The sequence below is a fragment of the Ascaphus truei genome, chromosome 5, assembly GCF_040206685.1.
Source record: "Ascaphus truei isolate aAscTru1 chromosome 5, aAscTru1.hap1, whole genome shotgun sequence".
Classification (NCBI taxonomy): domain Eukaryota; kingdom Metazoa; phylum Chordata; class Amphibia; order Anura; family Ascaphidae; genus Ascaphus; species Ascaphus truei.
The window spans coordinates 73,693,648-73,714,620 of record NC_134487.1 but is presented as its reverse complement, the minus strand read 5'-3'; the positions used below and the strand labels follow the sequence as shown (position 1 = coordinate 73,714,620).

The following is a 20,973-nucleotide window of genomic DNA, read 5'->3' as shown; positions in this document are numbered from 1 at the left end:
ATTCCTCTAATGTACTTGTTAAAGGACACCTGGTTATATTCTGATTATGTCTCTTACCCATTCCATGATATATCTCGCAATTTAGTTCTGTGGTCACCTTTATACTTTGTGTGGTATTTTGTGAGCATTTAATCTAAGTAATCTGTAGCAACACACATCATTTTTTAATGCTGCCCTAGACTCCAAATACGAGTCACGTGAATTAAGGCAGGAATTACATTACTGTCGGTGCTGGTTACAGTTTAAGTACGTGACTTAAGTGCCAGTAGCGCGTCAAAGTGATCCTCTACGAGGATTTTATTACTATTTATGTTGTGCCCAGATGACTGAATAAAGCTACATTTTTAGTGACCCAGCAGTTTCAGCTACTTTTTTGGCAGACACACACCAGCTGTGCACGGCACTTCCTCCTGGTTGGGATACTTCTACATTTACACCTTAATTGTGCCGTCGCACGCCTATCCGGATGTCTACAATCAACATTTGTACAAACAGAAGAAAACTAGAAACCCAATTAGGCACTCAATTCCCAAAGACTGAATGTTATATGAATTGAATTAAAATAAATTCTATTTATACATCAACTTAAAAGAATGGGGGTTAAAATCCACTACGGGACACACGCATAACAATCCTATGTCGAGTACTGGGTGTACTCTGGATTGAACAAGAATCGAAACAATGTGAGTGGGATTAGATCAATGTTTCGAATGAGGTACTGGTATACAGTTAACCTAAATGAAGGTGTTACTTCAACAGTGAGGAGATCACAGACACTGAGTGTAGATGTAACAGCCCATATAAATGGTAAAACCACTCGGGTATATAAACCCTGTGACAACATAGGATAAGTGCAGATATTAGCTAGCAGCATGTACTGGAAAATAGCTGATCTATGAAATGTATAGTTAATGCATATATATGCACGCCTATGGTCTATGCAAAACAGCCAATCAAAGAGATGTATATTTGCTGCATATATGCACACCTATGGTCTATGTAAAGTGGTAAGGACTGCCTGTCATAAAGTATATTAAACTCAAAGAGCACTGGTTGTAAAAACACTGGAGATTCGGTTTGGCTTGTGAATACCTAAGCCCATATTAATGAATGGGTTAACCGCCAGTGTTCAGCGTTCCAATGCTACCGGAAGGTGTATATCCTGATGGAGTGGTAATAACCTAAAGAACGAATAGCCCTATCAAGCTCACGGCGTGGCTGAAGATATGCGTAAATCCATGTATGAAAAAATGGACAGAGCCGCATGACAGCAGGGATACAAATACACTCAGTAATGTGTATACTCACTGTGAAGAAGAATGGACACCTGGATCTCTTTCTCGAGTGAGTGTTTACACTCGCACGGTCTAGCAGCTGATCACTATGCGATACTGGATGCTGCCACGCTGATGCCGACCGTGCGCGTGCACGTAATAGCCGACACGCGCGTTTCGCGTAAGAAACGCTTTTTTAAGGTGGTAAGAGAGCTCCACTATTATATATACAATCAAGATTATGTGAGTACCTTGATTACTCCTGTTTATTCAATGTGAGATCCAACTCCGGGGTACTGTTGATCATTAGCATTGGGGGTCAGGCTGACCTATTATATGGTCATTCCAGACATCCCCTTTATCCCTTGTATACTTACCCGTTATAGGAGTGAACACAGGATCATGGTCTGGATTGTCATGTTGTGGACTTAATAACGTTACATTTCATTGATTGCTGTTGCAATATGTTCCACCTCCTCGGAGCTCTACCATAGGGAGAATCTTTTTCCCTTCATGTGCATATACTAGTTGGTTTAATACTGTCCGAAAGTCCTGAAAAATGGTTTTGTGACTTAAAGTACAATGATGACATAAAATATTGAGACAGTAAACTGTTACATAGTAGATGAGGTTGAAAAAAGACGTACGTTCTTCAAGTTCAACCTATGCTAAATTTAGATGACAGATACTTTATACTATATCCGTACTTACAGTATATTGATCCAGAGGAAGGCAAAACACAAACCCCTAGTGAAATATAATCCAATATATCTCATAAGGGGAAAAATAAATTCCTTCCTGACTCCAAGAATTGGCAATCAGATTACTCCCTGAATCAACATCCTTCCCATGTTTACTTATTTGGTATATCCTTGTATACTTTCCCTTTCTAAAAAGATGTCTAACCTTTTTTTGAACAAATCTATTGTATCTGCCATCACAGTCTCCATGGGTAATGAATTTCACATTTTAACTGCCCTTACAGTAAAGAACCCTTTCCTTTGTTGCTGGTGAAATCTTCTTAAAGTGCATAGACTCAACATTTTATTCAATAGATCTCCAACAAAGTACACGATTGAACCTATGTGGTATACAAACATTTGTGACATTTATACTCAGTCTTAAAGTCATGCTACTAAGGCAGTTAACGCAGGTTCAGTGCAATGTACACTTTGGGGGATGCAGTTCGGTCATGCACTTTTCTGGTCTCAGGTACGCTACAAAGTTAAACAATGTTCTCACCCAACAGGGTATATAACCGGTATGGTGGCTCCAGAAATTTTATCTGAGGGTTTGAGACCAGTGGGGGTATACCAGCTAACTTTTAGAACCCATGAGGTTAGATATTTGCTAGCTGCTAGCAGTTGTACGATTGATTTCCTTCATCACCTCAAGTGTCTTTATTCTATCAACTTCGATTGAACAGATAGTCCGCAGCATTTTCTTGTTTTTAATTTTTAACCTTGCTTTCACATGATGCCTGTTTTTCACATTTAGCATAACATTAAAAGAACACCTATTTGTTATATAGATTATCAATGGGTCACAGTTTGCTAACTAGCTCACGTTCCAGGGTTACATTTGTTCCTTGATTATGTAGTCATCACCTGTTGGAAAAAACTAAATACTGTAGATGCCAATTACGCACGTTGATTGCACCTGGATTGTGTTTGTATCTTCACTATGAGTATATAAGTGGCACTGCATGTTGGTATGTGTATCTTGACAAAGGTCCATGTTATTGGCCCGAAACGTTGAACCACCTGAATAAATGTAGATTGAATTTTTGCAAGACCTGAGGAGTACTGGTACTTTCTTCATGGGAAACTTTTTTCTGCATTCAGGGAACTGGACCTTGAGTCCAATATGGTGCAACAGATATATTCCACAGTAGAATAATATAACAAGTCCCGTGAGCCACAGACCTCACAATATGATTCTCTTAGGTGTATTAATCCTTTCAAGCTACTCCAAAGGGATTGGTATCCATTGTCAACCACAATACATAGTTCATAAATATGTGACTGCTACATAAAGCTTAAATCTTAGAGTGGGATTTACAGGGTATTAGGGGAACACAACACCAAAGGCAAGGGGTTCCCTTTTCTCCTACCGCAATCAGATAAGTCACTGAACAGTATAGGTGACACAATTGAAGATCAATAGTACTGTCATAGTCCACTCACTTTGAGTTGTAGAATGATGATATCCAGCAAGAGGTCTGTGTAGGCATGCATCCAACTTGATTGAAGATCAGAAGAAATAGCCTCCAAAGAGGAACGTAGAGCACAGTAAGGGACAAATCGCAGGAACCAGCGCACCATAGGTTAGAATCTAGTTTATTGGTCCATAAGGGGAGACACTATGAAAACGGACAGCCACCCACTCTGACGCTCCTCTGACAATTAGAGGAGGATGTTTGAATTCCAGTAATTTACAAACAATATAGAAAATCTAGTAATCAAATAGGTATAGGCCTGGGGGAACAGGAAGGTTTTGGACTGAGGGGGAAGGGGTACAAGGAGGTAGGGGCTTGGAGGGGGTATAGGGAGGTAATGGGCCTGCAGTGGGGTATAGGGAGGTAATGAGCCTGGAGGGGATGGTATAAGTGTAATGTGCCTGGAGGGGATGGTATAAGGGGTAATCGGAGTGGAATGGGGGCATAAGGGTATAATGGCCCTGGGGAGGGATTATAAGGAGGTAATTGGACTGGGGGGTGTATAAGGAGGTAATGGGCTTGGAGGGGGGGTGTAAAGAAGTAATGGCCTGATGGGGAGCCCCATGACTTGACTGTCTCAGGCCCCTTGACTGATCAAGCCCAGGATAGTAGTCCTGGCTGTATGCCTCATCAGCAGCCCTGCTTACCATGCTACACAATGGGTTGCACTTTTCTTTTTTGTTTTCTCTCTCTCTGGGGTCAGCAGGTCTCTTTGCAGCAGCTTTCCTAGCTGTTACTGCTGCTGTTGTCTGCTCTCTTGGCAGTTTGGAGACTTAGTTCTCCTCTCTCACAAACCTTGCTGGGAATTCAGTATGAACTCCCCGAGCAGACAACAAGCCTGAGAGCGTAGCCCTAAGCACAGTGTGGTGAAAATCCAAGCACAGACTCAAGCTGACCTTGATCCCTGAGGAGGACAACGGAGAGCCAGCTTCTAAATTCTACTTCCTGGTTCTGTGATAATCCAGCCCAGCATCTTTGTCCTGCTTAACTGCATTGAGTACCCGGTCACAGATCTGCAGATTCCTGCACTCCATGCGCATCAGCTTGTCCTTTGCAGAGATGTGACGATGCACAGGATATAATGAGATGCATCACTTTCCTCCTTTCCATCTGCGCCCACAAATATGCTGAGGTGACATTCATTTTCGTGTTTAAAAATCTGCGCCTCATGTAAGTAACTGGAGCAACAAATTTGGTAAAAACGACTCTATTTTGGAGCACAGTTGGTTAAGTGCATCAAAGCACATTTGTCTGCGCTTTGATACATAGGTCCCTATGAGTTAATTGCTGCAACAGTTCAGTTGATACAATGTTTATTGCATATCCCACTACATACAAGTGCAGCTGAAATATGACACTCCAGTGATGGAGGGCTTTATCTGCTGTGTCTTTAACATCTTGCAATGACTATCCTTTATCTTGTAGACACCCCGGTTCTGCTCATAAAACACTTACAGTACTTTGTGTCATCATTGATTTCCGTATAACTTGCTTTATTGCTATCGGATTGGCTGAAGCATTATCTGGCCACTAATTAGGTTGGATGTATCACCCTATTTAGGCAGAAGCACTGCCAGTCATTTTTATATTATGGTTCCCAAAAGCATAAAATAGTAAACAGGGTTGTGGAAACAGGACTTCCTCCTCTAGTTTACATAGATAGGGAGACCAGCTCAGAATCTTTGTAAAAAAAAAAAAAACAAGATTGTAGCTGCCGTCCTGCCATACTGAAAGTTGCTGCCCAATAGATGGGCTACACATGATTTCTTTCAACCACTCTAATGGGTCTCAGTCCAAAAGAAGAGGGAGAGAGATCAGGAGTTACTAATCCCACAAAATAAACCGAGATTGCACTAAGGATCTTTATTTTACTCTCTCTTCTGAATTAGTATTTCTGAGGTAATCATCTGCATAAGGTAGTACGGAAATGCTTTGTTATTCACATGGGCTTCTGTTACTGTGATCCCCTTTGTGAATGACCTACACCAGTGGCTATGCCAAAAGCTACACACCGTTATTAACAGTGGTCGACAAATCACCAAAAAATCTACTCGCCACCTAGTACCACACGTGTGCTGCTTGGGCCAATAGGAGCTCGCCACAATGTTAAATCCACGCGCCCGGGGCGTGCAGATGTATAGGTTTGTCGAACACTGGTTATTAATACCCCAGTATGCAAGGCTGCAGACACTTAATGTGATGTAGTATCACTGAATGTCAATAATTGTTTATGTCTATTAATGTCTGAAACATGCACTATTTGGTTATATTTAAAACCAAATGAAAGAGAAGGAGTAATCCTGAGTCTCAAACGTATAAGTGTGTACAGGCATACCCCGCATTAACATACGCAATGGGTCCAGAGCATGTATGTAAAGCGAAAATGTACTTAAAGTGAAGCACTACCTTTTTTTCACTTATTGATGCATGTACTGTACTGCAATCGTCATATACGTGCATAACTGATGCAAATAACACATTTGTAACAGGCTCGATAGTCTCCCTGCTTGCGCACAGCTTTGGTACAGGTAGGGAGCCGGTATTGCTGTTCAGGACGTGCTGACAGGCACATGCGCGAGTTGCGTTTGCCTATTGGGCGATATGTCCTTACTCACGAGTGTACTTAAAGTGAGTGTCCTTAAACCGGGCTGTGCCTGTAATACTTTTTAAAGTGGTTGAGGAGGTGTTGGCTAGGATCTATAGTGTGGAAATATCAAAAAGAGAGCTAGGATATCCCTTGTGCCGCACTCATAGATACGTCTATAATGTATTCAGTATTCAGGTAGTTATTTTATCGAAGGCCTGTATCAGTTGCAAGTAAAAAAAAGTTACTTTTACATTGGGGCAGCGTCCCGCCGATCCTCCCAATGTTGCAAACAGGTCTGATGTATATCTCTCACCCCCTGTCTGGATCGCCTAGACCTCCTGCCTAAGCATAGCTTCCTTGTCCACTGGGTGTGCTGCTGCCTTCTGTTGGCTCTGGGTTCCTCTGTCTGTCTGTCTTCTTGTTGCTCCTGTCTCTGTCCTTTATAGCTTGCTTCCTGTCTGTTGTGTTTGCCTTTGCTTGAAGTCAGACTCCTTCAGTATTGCTCATGTCTTTGATTCCTGATCTGTTCCTGTACCTGTATTTGAGTCTGTTCACAGTAAAAGCCCTTGCTAGTAATCTGGCTTGTCCCTGTTTGTTCCTGCTCCCCGGTCTCAGTCCCTGCTCCCTGTTCTCAGTCCCTGTCCTGCCCCGCCTGTCCTGTTCCAGTCTCCTCGTTGCCGACCTCTGCTTGTTACCTGACTTCGCTACCTACCGCCTGCCTCGGACCCCTGCTTGTTACCTGACTTCGCTACCTGCCGCCTGCCTCGGACCCCTGCATGTTCCTGACTTCGCTACCTGCCGCCTGCCTCGGACCCCTGCTTGTGACCCCAACTACGCTCGTGCTGTTCCGGCCACCGAGATCCTACCCGCCACAGGAGTCTCCCGTGACACCCCCCTTCCCTGTGCAGCCGTCACTAAGTCGTGACGTCACACTCACCCAACACGTTTTTCACCAATCGGCTTCATCGGGGGTGGACTCATTGGTCTGACAATAGCCCACCACACTTAATTTACTTTACCGGTTCTAGCGACGATATATGCATGTGCCTTTATTTTATTTTTATTGTGAATTATAAAAAGATTAAGTTTTATCGACATTTATTTTTAAAATCAACCTCAACTCCTTGAATTCACTGGTTTAATGTTCCAGTACAGTTCTGAAACTGGCAAATAAGTGCATTTAACAGGACAACGTAGCTTACCATTAGCAGTTAATCACTGAGCACTCAGTCTACACTATCATTCAACCATTAAACACATGCTAACATTGTTATCAACAAAATTGCAGCAGGATATTTTATTGACTATGGGGCGATGATTGAGAAGTGCTTGTTAAATCCTCATAAAAGAATCATGATTTTACTACTTCATAACGTGTTAGCTGACAATTCATTCTGGATGGTGTTTCATAAGCGGTTTCATCAGAGCTCATCACTTTTACAGTTATGATATGGCTGCCATTTGAATTGCATTCATTTGTGTACTAAATTTTAAGATGTGGACCGAGATTTGAGTGGTCGTGTCTCCAACGCACTTGGCCATTTTGAAGTAGCTAGTTATTGATTCTTATGCAATAGGAGCACTGTCACACTAGAGGGCAATAATCTGACCTAATTCAAATTCTTGATGATTTGCTTTATTATAACATTTCTAAATGTCACTGTCTTCTTCTTTCTACCTGGAAGCTGAATGCTGCATGCCAGGCCTTGCCAAAACAGATGCATTTTGTGTAATTAAGATTTATATTTGAATAACCACACTAGGGTTCCACAGGTTGTAATTTGTAAATGATTTAACTCAGCTTAGCTATGTGTTTGAGATATCACTAACGAAGTTTATTGCATTTCTGGGAATTCGATAATCTTTTAGCATTTCCTGCGTGGACACATTTGATACTAAACCTTCTAACCATTTTCTGATAGCTTGACAGTAAATGGAATAATAATTGCACAATTAAATTAGTTAATTTATGCACATCGCTATCAAGTGGCCCATTGACACCTATCCATAGGGACTAGTGGTACTGCATCAATGTTCCATAACCACACTTCGGTATCTATTTACCGAAAATATAAATATTATTAAACCTTTTGATTTACATATCCATTATGTCAGATGGGGAAAATTCAGTAAAAAAAAACCAACAACAAATATTTACCAGTATGATGTTCAGGGAAAGATTCTATATTTCTTTTAGGCTCCTGTGAGAGTTTTACCCAGGATAACCCTAGATCTTCCAGAGAAACCCCAATGTTTTAATGTTAAACACATACCCATAGAAAGTTATTGAATGAATACAGGTAATAAAAAATTCAAAATACCTATTCTCATGCGTTACAAAACGTGTACAATTTCACAGGAGTATTCTAAACCAAGATATATTTTCAGATTTTGTCAGGTAACTTACATTGTTACATATGGCCGGGAGATGTAATTCAGTCTTAAAGGCTTCTAACATTGACTGTCTCATTTATGTTCAGGGACAATACAAGGAGCTTTCAAATGAACTATTCATCCCAAGGGCAGTACAAATGACTCGGGGGCATCCCTTTAGGTTGGAGGAAAGGAGATTTTTACAGTAAGTTCAGTTAAAATGTGGAATTAATTAACCATGGAGACTGTGATGGCAGATACAATAGATTTGTTAAAAAAAGGTTGGACATCTTTTTAGAAAGGAAAGATATACAGGGATATACCAAATACGTAAACATGGGAAGGATCCAGGGATTAATCCGATTGCCAATTCTTGGCGTCAGGAAGGAATTTATTTTCCCCCTGAATGGGGTTTTTTGTTTGCCTTCCTCTGGATCAATAAGTATAGATATAGGATAAAGTATCTGTTGTCTAAATTTAGCATAGGTTGAACTTGATGGACGTATGTGAACATATACTACAAAGCCTCAGGAGTGCTTGCATTTGGGCCTGGAAAACTGAAGACACTGGGCATGATGTATCAAAGCAAATTTGGCGCAAATTGCGTCATTTTCATCTTGCGTCTCTTTAGGTCAATGTGTCAAGGTCTTAACTCCAAGTTTCGCGCCCCCTGGTGATTTGGGAAATGACAATAGGATGAGTGAGGGAGGAGTTACATGGCACATTGATTGTAATGAGATGTAGCAAACTCTCCGTCTTTGTGCGTCACTTTTGTATGTTGTATTTGTGTCAAAACAATCCACCAGGTCTGAGGTGGAGTAAACTTTTATTGCCAGCAATTTTGGTAAAATGGGTAAGATAAACTTTCTACATTTGACGCAAACAGAAAATAAAGCAATGCATCCAAATACATTTCTATGTGCACTTTCTTTGCATGCTTACATCTCCTCCACTGTCAGCAAATAAAGCAAGAGAGAAGCAGTGAAGGAGATGTAACCATGTAAAGAAAGTGCACATAGAAATTAATTTTGATTCATTGCTCCATATTCTGCTACAACTACAGGTTCAAGTACAAGTACAAATTGAGTGTGAAAATATTTCCCACTTCCATTCTAGCTACATTTTGCAGGTATTCTGAAGTGGTCTAATGAGATCTCAAAGAAATGTCACAACATTCAAACAGCAAGAGGGTATAACAGATGCCTAGCTTAATCAGAAGAAATGACAAGAGGCAAGAACCTATCCATGTCAGTATCCAGAAACATCTAGTACCTAATTAAATAAATCATAAATAACATGTTTGGAATAAAATACTTATAGGAACACATTCAACTGACAAGTTCCTTATACCAGGGGTGCGCGGTATATTTTTTGGGGGGGTGCGGCGGTTGCCGAGGCCCCACGCTCTTCCCCGAGGCATATAAATGAAATGTCTGGGGTCCGCGTGAGGCTTCTGCAATTTCAATTTACAGGGATTGAGGCGGCTTCTGGACACATCACCATGGCAACGCAGCATCAAATTATGCCGCGGGGTCATGTGACGGGATGCATCACCATGGTAACACGTGTGAAATGTCGCTGCGAGGTCACGTGACGTCACATGACTCGCATGGTTATTTGACGCTGGTTCACCGGCAAAGGGGGGGGGGGGGGGGGCGCGAGTGCTGGGACTGACAGGCAGGGGGGAGCTGCGCAGAGACTTACCACACCCCTACCTTATTCTACATGCAACAAGGAGGTAGTATACACAATATATTGCCATGTAATAAATAAAATAAATACTGATAACATTTCAATGGTGAAGTATGACATTAAATTCCAATTAATGCTATACTGAAAACATTAGCAAGACCTTGAGGACATTTGTGTACCTAAAGAAAGCTTTAAAACACTGTCTACGTAGCAAACAGGGCCGAACCGAGGCATTATTGCACTCCGAGCAGACAAAAAATTTGGCGGCCCTACAAAACAATTTTATTCTAGGTTCCCTACAAGGAGAACTCACTTCAGATCACCTTGCCACCTTCCCCGAGGGTCACCTCGCCACCTTTCGCCATCTTTGGGTGTTCTCGCCGCTCGGTTCTCCCCAGCCGTGGGGCACCTCGCATAACCGGCGCTGTTTGAGGACGCGCATATGGGACCCTTGGCTTGGCCGTCAGGACACATTTTTAGATTTCCCACAGTGCGTGGGAGGTTTGAGGGTGTTTCCTGGTTGCTGGCGGCCAGGCTAGGTGTTCTGTGGACATGTGCGGCGTTGGGGCGGCGCCCACACGGGGTGCCCTGCAACTGGGGGGATACAAGCCATAAGGGCATTTGGGGATGGTGGAGGACAGCCTGCATTGATGGCGGAGGGTGCCCCTTTTCGGTTAAAATCCCGGGCAAGTGCCTGGCTAGACCGGCCGGAAATCCGGCACTGGTATCAAAGCACACAAAAGTGTCCCTACACACAAGATTTTGACATTATTTCTATTAGTGATTACAGGAACCTGGAACACTTTAGTTTAATTTCTATTTATACTGTAGCTGCTGCATTAGGGCCCGTGTTTGGAGGGACTGCAATCTGCAGTAGCCATAAACAGCCCAGCGAACGGGGAAGATCTATTAAAAAAAAATTACTCCACATGGTATACAGTATTTTTCATGTAATTCAGACATATGGGGCAATATTTACCAAGCGATCTAATGGCACACATTATGGAACCGGGAGGCACCTTACAGCCTATTTATTTGTATGGGCTAGATAAGGTGTCTTCTGGAGTTGAAAGATGTCTTATGGAAGAGCACCACTAGGTAAATATGGCCCATAGTCAATAAGAGTATTATAGTTCAATCGATCTCTACCAAGTATGGGTGCACCCAATAAACTCAACATAAGCACAAAGCCAAAAAGTGAACAGGGGCCACATATATAACCTACATCGTTATAAAAATGTGCACAACACACATTGATGTGGATAATATAGTTAATCTGAATAACACACACTAGTTTTTTTGAAATATCAGAAGAATTTCTGCAACAGGAGGATTGCACATCTAAAAAAAACAACGTAAAACATCATAACACAGTTCAGTTTTTCTAATTATTGTTAATGATTAGTGTGAAAAGAAATCCTCTTCATTTAGGATTCATAGAAACTTGGTCTTTCGACAGTACAATGTACATGAATACACATTTACTAGCTTCAGAAAGTGCCAATGTCAATGTTTCCTGAAACACTTCCTAGAAGAATTGAGTAGTATTATTCTAACTTAAATTTGATAGTGTGCAGTTTTTAGATTCAATGCCCTTTAAACTATATTAATATTTCTAAAGTATCATTTTATATTGAATATAAAAAAATTAAAAACAACCATGAAATGGACATGGTTACAGTGATAAAGAGCACTCTTGTCCTACTGATATTATTTCATGCCAGCCTTCAATATCTAACTCTAAATAACAGATTTCAAAGCTAGAGTAAATGTTGCTCGAGTACATGATGTATAAAACATACTTAAAGTGAGCAACGTGTTAAGTCATTACAACATCTGCTGTCAATGAGTCGATAGGGATTAAAAGTTAAAGCAGGTGATGTGTCTTAAGAGACTACTGTAGGTATCCAAAATATGGGATACTATGCAATTCCCAGAAAGAATTGTTTTTTGAATGCAGTATCATTTATTAATGGGTTTTATTAAAATATAATATAATTTATTTTAAAATTCTGTTATATCCACATGGGAAAGATATTATTGATGGCAAATAGTATACCGAAGTGTAAATTGTATAAATTAAAGATGTATATTAAGGTGAATGGTAGTAATGAAGTGTAAAGGGCAATCAGACTCTGGTTCCTATATAGAGAATGGAGATGCATCCAGCACTAAATGGGCTGCACTATGCAATTACAATGACAGATAGGCATTGCCTATGGTATAATTTAACAGAAGATGTGCCCATCGTACTACGAATTGAATCCCCTATGGGAATATGTATGTGTGCTACAGCACAGTCACGCTTCACATGGAATACAGTACCACGATTGGAAGAACTCCTATAGTTCTCCTTTCCGGTACTGAACAGTTAAGTACTGTATATCTCTGTAGTCCTAACATTCATTAGGTTAATAATAACATACTCCTGGATTTGATGGTTTATTACCATACACATTTTGACACTTACAGAAACATAATAATTACCAATGATGCATAACAAAAAAAAATGAATTTAGTTGTGATAAACATTTACATTTAATTACTCCTCTTATTTTTCCTGTTAACAATAGCACTTAGGATCTATCATTTCATAAAAAATTAATTTTATGCAATCAAGTAATGCATAACTGAACATGACATTCTGTTCTCCAAAAATTAACTAGCTCTCAAAGTGATGATTCGGTTTGTAAAGAAAGGCACTATTCTTTTCTCTACGGTTGATATATGAGTATATAAAATTGTTGCTATGAAACAGATGGATTGTATATGAAGCAGCAAAAAAACAAATTATCAGTGCTTGTATTTTGTTTGGGTCTAGCAGTATAAAAAACAATTTGTTTCTAAGGAAAGATTTGCTGGATTGGTAAAAAAAAAAACAAAAAAAAAAAAAACAGTACAAATAATGTATTAAGAATGTGGTAAAAGGACTGCTGATGGTAAATCAAGACCTTGAAGAGAAGTTTCTCTTTCTTAACAACTTAAACATGAGTTTGTGCTTATTGAACTAATGGCTATTCATCTACATTTTCACTACTCAATTGCAAGCATTACTACAGTTGAATAATAACACATCTATATTCCATGTCTCCTCACTTAGCTCAATTATATCAGGAGCCCCTGAAGTAATAGAAAGATCGAATACACACCACAGCTAATTTGATTAAAAAATATTGGTGGATATTCACTCAAATCTGGTATGGGTTAAACCACTGCAATTCCATGTTATGATCTATAAATATGTACAAACATTAAAACACATAGTTAGCAGAAGCATTTCAATTGTAATCAGACGTATTTTAAGGAAGTAATAACAGCCAACTTACAAATTAAATGGAGATAATTTGGGGGAATCCTTGATGGAGAAGGATTTAGGAGTGCTTGCAGACAGCAGGCTTTGCAATAGTGCCCAAAGTCATGCAGTAGCTGCAAAGGCAAACAAGTTCTTATCTTGCATTAAACGGGCAATGGATGGAAGGGAAGTAAACATAATTATGCCCCTTTATAAAGCATTAGTAAGACCACACCTTGAATATGGAGTACAATTTTGGGCACCACTTCTTAGAAAAGACATTATGGAACTAGAGAGTGCAGAGAAGAGCCACCGAATGAGTAAAGGGGATGGACAATCTAACTTATGAGGAGAGGCTAGCTAAATTAGATTTATTTACATTAGAAAAGAGGCGTCTAAGAAAGGATACGATGACTATATACAAATATATTCGGGAACAGTACAAGGAGCTTTCAAATAACTATTCATCCCAAGGGCAGTACAAAGGACTCGGGTCATCCCTTAAGGTTGGCGGAAAGGAGATTTAACCAGCAACAAAGGAAAGGGTTCTTTACAGTAAGGGCAGTTAAAATGTGGAATTCATTACCCATGGAGACTGTGATGGCAGATACAATAGATTTGTTAAAAAAAAGGCTGGCCATCTTTTTAGAAAGGAAAGCTATACAGGGTGTGACAGGGTGGATTCAGTATACCTGGAAACTTACGTATAGGTCTGCAGTCCAGCAGTGACCTGGTTAATCACAGCTTTGAAAAGGCTGGGTTAATTAACCAGGTCTCAGCTGCCTCGTTAAGGTGCTTGTAAAACACAGACTCTTGACTTGTGCAGGGTTCTTCCTGACAGAATCAGAGGAAGACATGCTGAAGCTCTGAAGGGAGAAAGCCTGCAATAATGTCGGTTTATATTGGAACTCTTGCTCTTCTGTATCATGGACTTGAGAAACCCTTGCAGGAAAAAGGGCGAAGCCTGTACCAAGTACTTATGTTTTTGTTTACATATGGACACCTGCCCTTCTATCATTTAATGGCAAATAGATTGCATCATCTAAATTGTGTATAATTACCAGGTAAACAGTTTGTTCAGAAAATCTATGTGAGACCGTTGCAGAAGAAACGGCTTTAAAGAGAATGTGTTGTGTCAAGGAAAACATAACTAGCAATTTTTACCTTTTAACCACCCTCAAATGTTCCCTCAACATAGATATATATTGACCTAAAGCATTCTGAAACCGGCCATGTCTTTAAAGTAAATATATCACAATCATTTCCATGTAGGATGGGTATCATCTCAGCAACTGTTTATGGGGTAATTAATGTATGTTGCTGTGTCAACAAAACATAAATAGAAAGAAGTGCAAAGAAAAAAATCTACAAGGAATAAAAAAAGAAACTACTCAACACAAAGCAACCCAAAATTCAACAAAGATGACATATCAGAAAAAGTCAAATTAAAGGAGAATATTACATGCATACTTTACATACTCATGCAGTCTTCGCAAGCTCAAACCCCAAACTCACTACATTATGAGACATACTGTACGCAGTCGTGGCAAACATTACATGCAAACACAAAAATGCAGCAACCACCAACTATGTTTGTCATTAACAAAAGCATTCCTGCAATCCTGTTAGGACCTGCTGTCGTGGTCATGCCCCTTCGGCACCGGTGCATCCCTGATTCTACATTGCCTCTATCATGTCCGAGATCTAAGGTCCCTGCGCTTGCACCTAGATAGCAGAGGACAGGAAGTGACTTCATTCATCCTGACCAAAGATGGGGACTGTTAAACTGGCAACACCTGTCCTAGGCCTTTATAATGCAACCAGCCAGTGCCCAAGCAAGATGTTTGTTTCCTTGGGGTCCCCGTTCCTTTGCAAAAGCCTTGATTTCCACCTGTGATCCAGACCCTTCGCCGCCTGCCTTGATCCTGGCCTGTGACCCGGACTACAATCCTTTGCCACAAGCCTTGACCTCCGCCTGTGACCCCGGCTTTGCTATCCTCTATCAGGATTAAGTCCCAAGGCCTGTGGTCAGTCTCCACAATCTGCCAATCTGCAGGTGCTGAGGCAGATTGTGGAGACTGACCACAGGCCTTGTGTAGCTGAGACTTATTATATTTAAATATCTAGTTGGTGTTCAGATGCCAAAAAGTACTCTGAGTCCGAGCGCTTGTGAGAACTAGGTTTTTATTATGTTGTGTCTCAAAGCAGAAACTCATAACATTGGTATCTTGCCCACTCAGCATGTCCTGCTCCTTTAAAAAAAAAGATTTTTTTAATAGCGTTAAAAACTAGCGTGGGATAGCTCCATTTTAACTACCTGAACCTTAATATGTCAAATGCTTAGATCTCCTGAAAGGAGAAATAAAACTCCTTTTAATAAAAAGATTGTCAGAAAGGGCAAGAAAGGCAGTAAAAAAAAAAGAACCGTCGATCAGCAGGGACTGCTGCTTTAAAGGAATAGGCACAAATGGTGCATGAACCTGGCAACCGCATTTAACAATTGGTTATTTCAATAAGCCTTGTCCAATCTAGGGACTGACAAATATAACTGTGGAGACCGTTTTGCCAAAATGCACATACATAGAGATATGGGCAAGTTGATATAGGACTACACCAAAGATCAAATCAGTTACTTAGGTTTGCAATTGTCCATGACCTGACAAAACTCAAGTAAGCAATAACCTTGAATGTTCCATTCTTTTGCCTCTCTTCACAGTCTGACAATAAAACAAGTATATTGTATCATAAATGCTCAGTTTACAACCTGCCCTGGGAGAAAATAGCTCCATAGTCATCTCAACATGTGAACACTAGTGTTTGATATCACTTTCGATAACACTTTGCAAGGTACAATAAATGCAATGTGCAATTTGTTTCTCTTCTGTTCTTCTAAATATGGATCAAAGTGTAATCTGTGGCACTGTATGTTTGGCATATGTGATGGTATATGGGAATATACCGTGGCAACATTCTACAGAATTATATGGAAATAGCCTATGGTACATTATACTTTTATCTTTAATTTGCAGGTGTCTGATTTACTCATTCCTCTTTTAGTAAAGACTGAACTTTTACGCCATATTCTATACTTTCAGTGATTATTGTTTCTTCACATATATTTCTTTAACTATGTTATGTATTTAAATATTGAAATCTATTTACAATCAAATAGAAGATTAATATCCCTTACGGATATAAAGTGGGCTTGTGCTATGTTATGTGAATAGATTAAGCTGTGGAACAGGTTTTATACACTTACCGGTATTTGAACCTGTCAGGTTATAGCGAGCATTCAATTTCTTGATAATGTTTTCATGGATTTGATACCAGTCACTTTCAGTGTTGCACCTAGCAACAACAAAAAATATATGTATATATATATATAGTAATGATTGTACAATAATATAACTTATTATTAACATAATAATGAGTAGGATAAAAAAAACGCATCACATTGTGGTGCAAAAAAAAACAGTTTAAGCATAATGGATGCAAATATCATTAAATTATTTCAAAATATTTAATAAAAACTGTAAAGCAAATATGATCTAATATTCTGCAAAACATGAAAACCTGGTTCTACCCTTGATGATAATTCCCAACTATGAATGTACATGTTTTATGTTTAAATTAAGTCTACAGAGTTCAAACGTCTACAAAACTGGAACTGTGAATGAATATAATTTTGTGTGAGTTGGACCCTAGAGAGTAACCGCAGAAAGACTGCGATCTACTTTATGCTCTTCATGGCTAAAATGAGTGTCACTTGTCAAACCCACCATGTTATATTTTTAGAGCCTTTTGCAAAACTGTTAGATGTTCTTACATATATACTTTTAAGATAAGGTCATCTTTTGAATCTCCTGTCAGGAGGTCAGCAATACTGAGAACCGCACACCCGAAAGGGCGCCGATATTGCACGTTTGAGGCGTTCTTCTTCTCGCTTGCTCCCATGCGACCTTTCAAACAAATAGTAAAGATTATGAAATGCAGATTTAACAAAACAGTAAAAATTCAAGAAATATCTGAAAGCAGCATTGCACCTCCAATTAGGACAAGCTTGTGAATATAAGAGATCACGGGGCTCTCTTTGTAAGGCAACATGAAGGCTAATTGCTCTTATTCCCTTCCTGCTAATATACCAACTATAAAGAGGGAATGCCTGGCATTTCAAGAACAAATGTCATTACCGGTGAGGCCCAAGCTTTCCTTCTGCAGTTTATAGACCTACTGTATGATGGCTTACTGGACGTTTAAGAAACAAAGAAGGAAGGTAACAGCAAAGCAATAGTGTTAATCAGCGCAACATGAAAGGTAATCAGGCCACGGGGCGGGTATTGTAATGGTAGATGTAAGGGGAAGGCATCATTATTTCTGTATGACTCATGATATGCTCAGTATTCACAATGAGATGTCTACTGTGGGTAAAATCGGCAAATTCAGCTATTTTCTGTGCTTTACAAAAACTGTCCAAATATCTAAAAATGTACTAGTTCTACAATGTACTGTAAATGCTTCAATAAACGCAGTTGACTAATTAGTACTCCGCAATGTCATACATACAGGTACAGACAGGCAGATTTGCTTGAGCTATTGCAGTTCTGTTTAAACGTGCAAACACAACAACACAGTTTTCGTAAATCTGGTTCATAGTCCGCTATATTTTGCTTCGGCCACAATTTTAGGATGCATATGCTAAAAATACATTAAGAATTTTTCCCCACATTATATCCCACTTACTGCTACCAAACATCCTGGTTTCTTTCCCCCAGGACAGTCCTGGTTTGACTAGTAGAATAGCACAAATAAGCCAGGAATAAATGTAAACAGCATATGACTTGTTAAACACAACAAATAATTGGTTTTCTTTAAAAATGAATTAGACTGCATTTTAGTGCTGCCGCCTCTTCTGTCATGTAAATCTGTCCTAGTTGAGTCTTACAGAATATCTCGTAGCCTAACTTGTATCATGAAGTAGAAAACAGAAGGCTCAATCAAAAACTCAGCCTTCTTCAAAAGCAGACCAGTCACATAAAATGCAGTGGGCGTTAGAATCAAAGAAAACATGGTTATCTTCAAGACAACCGTTGCAGGTTTCATTGTATTTACATAAAATTGCATCTGTTAAATAAAGACAATAAAGGAGACAAGTACTTTTTTTTTTTGCTTTAATATCGTTGTTATTTTAATAAAAAAAAATTAATGGCATTCTAGAAGCAAGAAACTTATTCCAAAACCAACGTAACAATACAGTTCCATTAAAAAATCCGGACATTCTTACCTATTCTGATTATGTGTACAGTGATGAAAATGTCTTTCCGAAGGTCACTTGAGCTCAGATCCTACAAGAAAATAAACATTTCCTTTTTCATATATTAAGATACTTTAGAGAGGACACAATTGTAGATAGTGCACGGAGCCCTCCAGTAAACATTTGAAATTTGAATAAAAGGGCATTAAGAGTGGGAAATAGGCTGAGCAGCCAATGGCCATAATTAAAATTTACAGGAGCCCCAACACGGTTTTTTTTTTTTTAATTCTGTTCTTAATATAAATATACAGTATAGACATTTCCTATATTGTAGCACATTTATTTTCAGAGTAGTGGAGGCTATTAACAGATGATTCATAGTTAATACATTTAATCGGGAGTACAATGTTATTTGGGATTCTTTTCTAAGGCAGAGAAAACGGATTGCCATAAATACCATGGATTTGGTAGTGGGTCACCAACTTCTCAAGCCATAGCCTTAACTATCCTATAAAAGTGATGTGCTTTGGGTTTTTTGTGAGTACGGAAAAGGGGAATTACACTTTGTGTTAACCCTTTGGGTGTCCAGGGACGTAACTACTACATCATGGGGTGTGGGACATCAGTGGCCCTATGGCGTGGTACAGTAGCTACGTCAAATGAATTGCTTGTTTTTTGTAGAGGAGATTGTGTTCTGCTCTCCGCAATCTATTAAGAGGAGGAACGGAAGAGAATGACGCCACCGAGTGACCATGTGATCGCAAGTGACAAAGGGTCCACAGCACTCACAGGGTTAAAGTACATTTTGACTTGTATATCAACTTTAGCTTTGCTTCACAGTACATAAGACTTCTAGTGATAGATGGATACCACAGAAAAAGGTTGTGAATCTCAATCTCAGACCAGCTTTCAGACTTCTGATTGAAGCAGTCATTTCTGTACCCTGTATTTAGGTTTTTAGATCTCAAATTGTCTGAATGGTTGGACTTTAAATCCCTGTGAATATGGCTGGTCCAACAAAACATTATCATTTACCCTGTAGGTCCTGACTACAAAAAGAGAGAAAATAGCAACGAATTACCGAAGCTGCCGATCAATTCGTTCTCCTGTGATCGATTAGAAAAATCCTGCATCCCAGGGCTCACTAAATGGCAGTCTTTCAGTTTCAAGCAATCCTTCAGTCAGTGTAACTCAGCAGCTACAATGTAGTCTTACTAAGGTACAATTAGCTATTATTACAGTTTGTAGCTCAAACTGCTGGAAATATTGGCAACACATTATCACAAACAGGAAAGTGCTGCAAATATCTTGCACTGCTGGGGAAGTGTTTCTCATATAGAAATCAAAGGATGATCAGTATATTAAAACTAATTAAAAATGGTATTAAGAGTTTAATTTAAAAAAATGTATTGAGTATTATCTAACACTACAGAACCGATTTATTAAAAAAAAATGCACATGTAGGATAATGCTTGGATTGCTCATTTAAAGTCTTTTTTTCACAGTCACTACAATAAGTATGAGGCTGGCTTATTGGCAATTAAAGAAACAAGGTCATCTAAACTCGCTATCTTAGCTAAAATGTATAGGGATGCAAACTGAAATGACTATATAAACAACATGCAAGAGTCTCACCGTTTGCTTTAAATAACGCAAGTGAGAACCATGGGATCTCCAAAGCTGAACAGCGTTAATTTCAGCTTCGGGAACCTCCCGGTGCGACTCTGGAGGGCCCTTGCTTCCCACCTAGCCTTAGGCCTCGGAAATAGTGGGCGCGCACGCGCCTGTAAAACAAGCTATCCGTGGCCTTTGGGCTTTGCGTGACGTGCGCAATGGGCAGGCGTGGTGGAGGCGTGGGTGCGATGTCACGTGACCGGCTTGCTCTCATTAACTGAACTGCTCTTGTGACCCGGCTGTCGCGCGGCAAAATGAAAGAAATGTGTCTGCTCCAAAATGGCATGCTTTACCGCGCGCTCTATGGCCTGCTTCATAGAGGTACGGCCTTTTGTTTGTGCCGCGCCGTGTGGACGCGGACTAACAAACCTCATAGGTTATTTCTTCAACTGGGAGGAGCGGCTCAGTGAGTAAAGACACGGACTGTGTAAACAATGGCACTGTGTTTGAAGCAGGGGAACCTGGTTCAATTCCCAGTGTCAGCTCCCTGTGACCTTGGGCAAATCACTTTATCTCACTGTGCCTCGGGCAGCAAAAACAGATTGTAAGATCATCTGGGCAGGGACTGTCTGTAAAAATTCTTATGCATTGCGTACCGCACACTGTGCTGTA

The 20,973-nt window shown here is 39.9% G+C and overlaps 1 protein-coding gene across 5 annotated transcripts in view; it reads right to left on the bottom strand.

Annotated features, from left to right (window-relative positions):
* The window catches only part of DOCK4 (dedicator of cytokinesis 4), a 446,778-nt gene that overhangs the window by 186,329 nt on the left and 239,476 nt on the right, over positions 1-20,973 (bottom strand). For all 5 annotated transcript variants that reach the window (XM_075600022.1, XM_075600024.1, XM_075600026.1 and 2 more), the window contains 3 exons: positions 18,718-18,778; positions 17,263-17,395; positions 16,696-16,784 (listed from right to left, as the gene is read on the bottom strand). In XM_075600022.1, coding sequence (XP_075456137.1) covers positions 16,696-16,784; positions 17,263-17,395; positions 18,718-18,778 — 283 coding nt within the window. The remainder of the gene's footprint in view (positions 1-16,695; positions 16,785-17,262; positions 17,396-18,717; positions 18,779-20,973) is intronic.